This window comes from Barbus barbus (genome assembly GCF_936440315.1).
Source record: "Barbus barbus genome assembly, chromosome: 28".
Lineage (NCBI taxonomy): Eukaryota > Metazoa > Chordata > Actinopteri > Cypriniformes > Cyprinidae > Barbus > Barbus barbus.
In genome coordinates, this window is record NC_136756.1 from 19,496,108 (window position 1) to 19,504,844 (window position 8,737).

Here is an 8,737-nt window from a genome sequence, read left to right on the forward strand (position 1 = left end):
GTATATTTTCTGTGATTTAATCAGAATTAATCACACCTAACATTTCACATTTTTGTTTATGTAAAGTACCACTGTAGACATAACTAATTAAAAAATATACAAATTAAAAACATAAATATATTTGCAGATTAAATCCCCAAATGTATGTGTATTAGTAAAGTTTAAATAATTTAGAAATTTAAATAATTCTTTAATGATAATAATTCTTTTTTTACCCATCCAAGCCAGTATCTGAAGATTATGTAATAAAATATATTCAATAATAATTATAACCATTACAACCACATTCAATTTTAAAGACACTATTTTTTAGCTTTTATTAATCCTAAATTAAAATGACATGTCATCATATATATTTAAAATTATTTGTGTTTTACATATTAAACAGTCTAATTGCAGAAATTAATATATTATTTTTCTCATCCATCAGTGATTTTACAGGAGATGGATTTAGAGATGCAGTTACTCTGAGAAGGTTCTTAGCATGCCTATTTGTTCAGCCTCTTTAACCTATAAATTTGCTGATTATCCGTTACTTGCCAAACCAAGGGACTGCAAGGCATATAGTCGAGTATGAAAATGTGTAGTTTTGCATTCCAAAAAAATTTTTTTTAAAGAACAGTGGATTCAGATGCAGTTAAAGCTATGTGAACGAGGCAAGTACATTGTGGGGATGAAAACAATAAAACTCTTTTGGCTGCAGCAATATCATTAACTTGCAGGGTTCAGCACACTGCAGCAAAGAAAGCAGAGCTTTAATGCAAATTCATACAGAAAATGAATAAATACTGGAACATGTGGATTATATGAGCAGCATAAATATCAAAATGGGTATTTCCTGTTATCCGAATTATGCAAGCAGAGCAAATGCAGCAGCTCCCATGTCAACAGTGCGCTGTGTGCTGGTAGAGACCTTACTGTTGGTTTAATTGGCCGTGTGCTAATGTTGTACAGCAGGTGCCAAGAAAGATGATGAGGCAAAGTAGCTATACATTATGAGCTTCAGGTGCAGCCTCATGTTTTCTGAAGTTCTGCAGAGGAGGGTTTCCCTGAAGTTGCTTTTTTCTGTGTGGGTTTTCTGTTTTCTGTGCTTGATGCCAGAAGCTCTGTTATCATAAGATTTGTGTGTTCCAGGTGGATCCAGGTGAAGTTTTTGCTCTTCCTGCTCAGGGAGTTCAGGATGTCTGTGTGGGCCTGAGGGCTCTGCGCCCTGGAAGTCGTTTCTTTTACCTCAGTGTAGTCGACGTGGACACTCGGCAGTTAGTTGCCTCCTGGCTGCTGTGCATCACATGCCGACAGCCTGTAATCTCCAAGGTGAGTAAGCAAACTGCATCAATAGAGTGCAACAGTAGGGTTCAAACCACATTCATTTTCTCCATAGAGAAACTGACTTGTCACTATAACACAAACCTTTCGATACCTATTTTACACTACCTATTTACAAGTCCTCATCATCGCCTAGATGGCCTTTGGGACAAGACCACGGGAACCAGATGAGTCCTCTGCACAATCTGACTTTGTTGCAACCTAGAATTAAACTGCTGGTTTCGTCTGGCCAGAGGAGAATGACGCTATTTCCCTGTTTAATACTGTAAAGCTGCTTTGACACAATCTGCATTGTAAAAAGCGCTATATAAATAATGGTGACTTGACTTGAATATTGTTCAAGAGTTTAGGGTCAGTTAGATTTTTTTATTTACTTGAATGCTTTTATTCAGTAAGGACATATTAAATAGGTTTTAAAAAAGTAAAGAGAAAAAAATCATCTCCAATAAATATTGTTCATTTAACTTTCTATTCATCAAAGAATCCTAAAAAATAGCAGTGGGTATGTCAGTTTTCAAAAAAAAAAAAAAAAACCTGGAGTAGTGGCTGATGAAAAATCAGCTTTGCCTTTATAGGAATAGATTACATATTAAAATATATGCAGATAGAAAATGGTTGTTTTAAATTGTAGTAATATTTCACAATATTAGCTACTCTTTTACTGTTTTCTATTGTGTGTGTGGGGGGGGGGGGGGCTTCTGTTAAAAACATTTCAAAATGAATACAAAATTTTGAATGGTACTGTATACAGTATGTAAATGATAGTTCATAGTTCTGACATCAAACTAAATTTTAAGATAAATATCTTCGGATGGATGGATAAATACACTTAATATATTTATATACCTTATATAGATAGATAGATAGAGAGATAGATAGAGAGATAGATAGATAGATAGATAGATAGATAGATAGATAGATAGATAGATAGATAGATAGATAGATAGATAGATAGATAGAGAGATAGATAGATAGATAGATAGATAGATAGATAGATAGATAGATAGATAGATAGATAGATAGATAGATAGATAGATAGATAGATAGATAGATAATAGTATTCTTTTTTTACAGTTGAATGTAAAAAGTATAATTATAATTGACATTTATTTTTTATATACTGTGCATTTAGATGTGTCTGTGAGTACAAAACTACTTGATCGTGTCATTTATCTTCCTCTTGCAAAGTGCTTTCTTCTAGCAACTATCCAGCGGGTGCCAATATAAAGTGTCCAATAAAATGTGTTTACTTTTAGTAACGATTAGACAGCAACAAAACTGACACTTTTTTGCCATAAGTGTGATGTGATGCATAGTCCAAAGTGACCGTTTTTCTCAGGTTATGTGGATTTTTAGCAGAGCAATGGCATGAACTGAATGGGTCTTTAAATTTCAGCTCTGTGACAGAGGATGTGGTGCATGAAGTCAGTGCCAGTGATTTAACCCTGACATTTTTACTTCAGTTATTTTACAGTACGTCTCTCAGCTTGTGCTTTAATCTCCCCAGGCGTTTGAAATCAGCGTTCCTGTAGATGGAGGGAAGGGCAGCAATAAGAAAATCAGTTTCACAAACCCCTACTCATCCTCCAGAGTATTCAATCTGCGCACAGATCGCCCAGACCTGCTTCAGTTTAAAGAGGAGCAATTTCAGGTGAGAAGACCCGAAGCTAATTCTTGCCCTATCAACAGATCTGAGACTTTGTCAGGAGGCCTTGCTAACGCTGAAGAAGAACCATATTTTTAAAGCCTCATTCAACGGAAAGGTGTCTAGAGCCCAGAGGAGAAGCATCTTGACATGCCTCTGTCTAGGAATCAATTTGTGTCTGTCTAAACTGTCATTCTTAGACACGTCTCACAGTATGTGAAGTTCCCAGTATATTGGAGAACTCAATTTGTGCCCGGGCTCCTCTCGCAATGCCGGTCCCCTGAGGAAACCATAAAGCTGCAGTCCAAAAAAATGGGACAAAAAGAAAGATTCTCTCACAGTCAGGCTGGGAACGTCAATATCTCTCACCTTGAGGGCTCGGAATGATGCGTGTAGGTCTTACAGCTCTGCGTTAGACTTCAATTAAAAGCTGTTAATTGATTAGGTGATCGATACACTTGACTATTACTCCAGATGGAGACAGAGAACATTAGTTAGCCACAGGGACAGAGTGTGTCGGATATATTACTGTGGATTTAGGGGTCACAAAGTAATTTTTCCTGATCATCATTTTGCACAGAAATGGTGTAAAACAGAACGGGGTAAAATGTTAATTTCATCATTCAGTGCCCTCATCGATCGCTGTATGGTTTAGTGAGTTTCACATCCCATATCTGGGCAATAAATAGCAAAACAATGTAAAATATGCAAGTGACAGTATTGAACACAATGGATTAATGATACCTCAGCGTCAAATAAAAGCATTGAAGCTCATAAAGAAAGGAAATGGCCTGTTCCATTTTCTTGCTAGTCAACACGGCGTCAATTATCTTCTCTCGCACTGGATTTACGGCGTCTATATTTTTGAGAAATGCAGCTAGAGATGTTGCTTTTTCCCTCTTTGAGAAATAACAACTGTGTCATTGTAAAATAGGTGCAGAGCCAAAAGACAACGGAGGAATCGATACGTGCGTGCTTTTGAGGAGATTATGAACTAAATCCTCAACTGTGTTCCATATGTCTTAGTCAGCCATTAGAGACAATGTATAAAGACAAAGAGAGAGCAATTTCTCTCATCTTCCTCTAAACACTGGACTGCAATATCTGTTACAACAGAGCTCAGGAATAGGAATGTAATCGTATGACAACAGGAGATTTGGAGTCTAGTCGTATGGACCACTTTTCTGCTTCTATGGTGCTTATAATTTTTGAAACTAACTGCATGGGGGGGAAATGCAAAAAGTACAGATGTATTTTAGTGTTCCAAGGAAGAAAGAAAGTGATATAGGTTTTGAACAACATGATGGTGAGTAAATCATAACAGAAGTTTAAAATTTAGGTCAACATTTTCGTTTAATAATTCTTTTAAAAACAATGATTTTGCAATCAGAAAATAAAATGAGTATTGATCGTACTGTATTTTATTAAGGGATTCTGGCTACGTTGCAGACATTATACAACTAGCTTTGTTATTGTTAATTAAAACTTAATGACAATTTATTGACAAAAGCACACATAAAATTCAAACTTTTTTTTTTTTTAAACAAAATTAAAGATATAGATATATAGATATAGATTTGGAAATAGAAAAATTTTCATTCAGAACCAGTTATACACAAATAAAATGTTTGACCTGATTCTTTATTTTTACATTCCTGCACTTTCAGTGTGTGCATATATACAAACACGTACCTATTAATTTGTGTGTGTGTTTTAGATCGGGGGTGGAGAGCTCTATACCATCGGCCTGCGCTTTGCTCCGAGTCAGAACCCTGGTATGGAAGAGATTCTCATCTTTATCAATGACAAACAGGATAAGAACGAGGACACTTACTGTGTTAGGGTTCAGTACAGATAACACAACACCATCACCCTGCATTACAGCTGTTGCTTTTGCCTTCAACCAGCGGATCGATGTGGATTTACTCGCATCATGCACATGTATTTTTGCTTATACAGTGTGATAAGTTGATCTAAATAGGATGATATTTATTGAAGAACAGACCAAACATACTCTATATATAAATGCAGACAGTAAGTAAGGTGAACTCCATCCAGCTCATTGAATACACGGAGTAAAGCGTCGCTCACGTGCGCTGGAGAAAAGCTACCCTGCGGTGCTGCAGGCTGAATCTGAGAAGAGCTTCTGATGCTCATATCAGCACTCTTGATGTGTGTTTATCATTACGCTGAATCCCTGCTGGGATGTGTCATTAGCAGTGGAGAGTGGATGGCCACTTGCCCAGGACTTCAGTTCTAGATCGTCAAACAGTGAGACGTGTTTGTATGACCAGTCATTTTGTTTTAAGTGTTAAGAGTGTTACATTTGCGCTCACTGACAATAGAGTGCTTAATTTGGGGGAAGAAAATAGTCATCCTTCATTCTTTTTACTGTATCTTTTGTACTAGCATCAATAAAAAGTCTCTGATTTGTATGATTCGATGTATCAATGACGACATGCTGTGCTTTGTGTTTGCATGAACAGTATGAGTGTTTGCAGTAGCTCTGAAGGGTTTCCATTAACATCTGTGGACTAATCTCCTGGCTCCTATTAGAGCTACAGCTGTCTGAGTCTGACAACAACCAAATAACCTGCCAACTAACCAGTCCAGGGATGGAAGAAAATAAGAAAGGAGCATAAAAGACAATGTACACGAAATATACTGTGGAGTGTGAAAGTCTGAGACCGCTTTGAAAATCTAGAAATTTCTTTCTTTCTTTTAATCAATAACGATTACTTTTATTTAGCAATGATGTATTAAAATTATAAAAAGTAAAGACATTTGTTACAAAAGATTTCAAATAGATGCTGTGCTTTTGAGCTTTCTGTACACCAAAGGATCCTGAAATAACGTATTAAGAAAATAGTTATTTTTTTTTTTTTTTTTTTTTACTTTGAAGAATGTTATTAGAATTTAAGAAATGTTATTTGAGAACCAAATCAGAATATTAGAATGATTTCTGAAGGATCTCGTGACACTGAAGACTGGAGTAAATAACTGCCAAAAATTCAGCTTTCACATCACTGGAATAAATTACATTTTAAAATAAAAACAGCTATTTTAAATTGTAATAATATTTCACAATGTTACTGTTTTTATAGTATTTTTATTTTTATAGATGAATGCAGCCTCGGTGGACCTAGACTTCATTAAAACAACATTAAAAAATCCTACCCACCCCAAACATTTGACCAGTAGTGTAGTCTTATAAATGTAAAGAAATGATATTTATTTCAACTTGGGTAATTAGGTTGAATTTTACCTTTTTGTATTGGGGTAAAATAGAGGGTTGCATGCAAAAGTTTTATGAAATTCAGACAGCTTGAGTGCTGCTCTCATTAAAACAAATGGGGATGAACCAAATAACACATTTGGATCATTTTTCAATTCATTTCACTCAAATGGTTATGCTGATAATCTAATTTGTAATGAAAAATATAGGAAATTAGAAAAATGCTAGACAGATACATTTTCATTAGAGCTTTCAAGCTTTTAGACCCCAATATATGTGTGTAGAAGTGCGATAAGTCTTAAGTTCTTCTCAGGCCTATAGGTGCCGAGGTTTTCTATATGTACTCTGTTTATATCCTAGTATCTTGCTCTTACATTTCCCCCCAGAAATCCACAATGGCAGAACAAACATCAGCGATCATTCCCGAGGCCTTTGAATGCTTCCTAAAGACCGTACACTTGGCACTCCCACTCAAACACTTCACAGCTAATTTCAATACTGGTGAAGTGCATTGTGGGATTTCCCTCTCGGATGTTGTTCAGAGAGGCCTGCGCTGTCCACAGTCTGTTGACACGCTGTTTGTAGAGGTTTTTTTCTTTTTCTTTTCCCCAACATGTATGCATGTTTCCTCTGACACGCACACTCAGAAACAGTCTCTGCAGAGATAGCGCCTTGATGTTGTTAGGTGCTTCTCGGAGAGCTTTGCTGCCGCTTGCGTGCGAGCAGAAGGAGTAGGAAACGCTATCAAAGACCCAATGAAAATGTATCATCTTCCTCCGAGGTGCGTCACACGAGGGCTTAACCGGATCGTGTGTACAGAAATCTGAGCGCTGGTGTGAAATAGTGTATTTTTGGTGGGTGAGAGAATGAGAGAAGATTTAAAAGTGCGAGTTCGAGAAGACTTGAGCGAGGTTGATGGAGAGGTGTTAGGGAGCAGCTCTGTGGTAGAGCGTAGGATTAAACTCTCCGTCTCTCTCTCTCTGGTAGAGAATAGATTATCTCAGCAGCAGTTAACGCAGTGGTGTCTTAATGAGCAGATCTGGGTGAACATATGGAGCGTGTTTGTAACACGCATCAATTTCCTCCCGTCGTCATCACCTTGTTTCTCGTGATTCTTACCGGCCTATAGAGGGCAGCCTTTACCATGACGGAAGAGAGAGCGTGAAAGAGGGGAAAGCAATACAGCAGAATGCCAGGAAACCACAGATCTGATGGTGGGTGGGTGGGTGTCCAAATAACAGCCCCTGTCTTTTCTATGACACATGCTGTCCCTCACTCTCTTTTTCATTTGGGCTCTCTGAGGGTTCAGCTGTTTCTGGGTTTAGGAGAGCCTTTGTAGCTTTAGATCTGTTTTATTTTGATTCAAGTTCAGTACATTCAAGGATATATTGTGGCCAGCGACTGCATGGGGCCTCACATCCTGCAAATGCAAATGTTTGAATTTATGGTTATTGTTTGTTTGTTGTTTTTTATTTTAAGGGAGGGGGGGGGGGGGGGGGGGGGGGGTGTTGAATTCCCACTGTTTCTTATGTTTCTGTTTTTTTTCATAAATTGGACTTTTCATAAATAAAGGGATAGTTCACCCAAAAATGAAAATTTTGTCATTAATTACTCACCCTTATGTCGTTCCAAACCTGTAAGACCTTCGCTCATCTTCGGAACACAAATTAAGATATTTTTGATGAAATCCGAGATCTTTCAGAGGAGAAGAATTGTTGAATGAAGTCATTATTTTTGTTTTCTTTGTGCACAAAAAGTATTCTTGTAGCTTTGTAAAATTGTGGTTGAATCACTGATGTCGCAACATGGACTATTTTTCCGATGTCCTTGCTACATTTCCGGATCTGGGAACATTTCAGTTGTGTTGCTGTCTACGGAGGGTCTGAGAGATCTCGGATTTCATCAAAAATATCTTAATTTATGTTCCAAAGATGAACGAAGGTGTAGCAGGTTTGGAACAATATGAGGGTGAGTAATTAATGACAGAATTTTCATTTTTGGGTGAACTGTCCCTTTAATACCATGCAGGCCTACATCACTTCGAACAGCTGTTGACAACTGAATTGTAATTCTTAGATTTTTATAAATTTAGAGTTATGATATAAAACATAGAAGTATTAAAAATTCATATAAATAATAGTTTTGTTGTGATTTTACATTGTAATTACATATAAAGTTGCAAATATGAGATAAAGATTCCTTTCCAAAAAGGAGAGTCTTTTTCAAATATTTTGAAAATTTTTAAACCACTTCTTTTGTGCATTGCATATGCATATATTATTATTTTTTTATTATTATTATGATAGGACAGAACAGAGCTGACAGGCAGCAAAGTGGGAACGAGATAAGGGAGTGGGATTGGGAAAAGACGCCTGTAGAGTAACAGTGCTGTATGTCGGCATGCTGCCCACAAGGCTATCGCCACCGACACTGCATATGTTTTTATGAATTATGTGTGCTTTTTTTATAATTTTTACAAATGAACTTAAGACGGTTGTACTTTGTTGGTGTTATATTTCTCAACTTAACGT

The 8,737-nt window shown here is 36.8% G+C and overlaps 1 protein-coding gene across 1 annotated transcript in view; it reads left to right on the forward strand.

Moving 5' to 3' along the window:
• The window catches only part of nphp4 (nephronophthisis 4), a 156,026-nt gene extending 150,606 nt beyond the window's left edge, over positions 1–5,420 (forward strand). Inside the window, exons 27-29 of the mRNA XM_079383228.1 lie at positions 1,135–1,314; positions 2,834–2,977; positions 4,689–5,420. Of these exons, the coding sequence (XP_079239354.1) occupies positions 1,135–1,314; positions 2,834–2,977; positions 4,689–4,829 (465 nt within the window). The 3' untranslated portion in view covers positions 4,830–5,420. The remainder of the gene's footprint in view (positions 1–1,134; positions 1,315–2,833; positions 2,978–4,688) is intronic.
• The last annotated feature ends 3,317 nt before the right edge of the window (positions 5,421–8,737 follow it).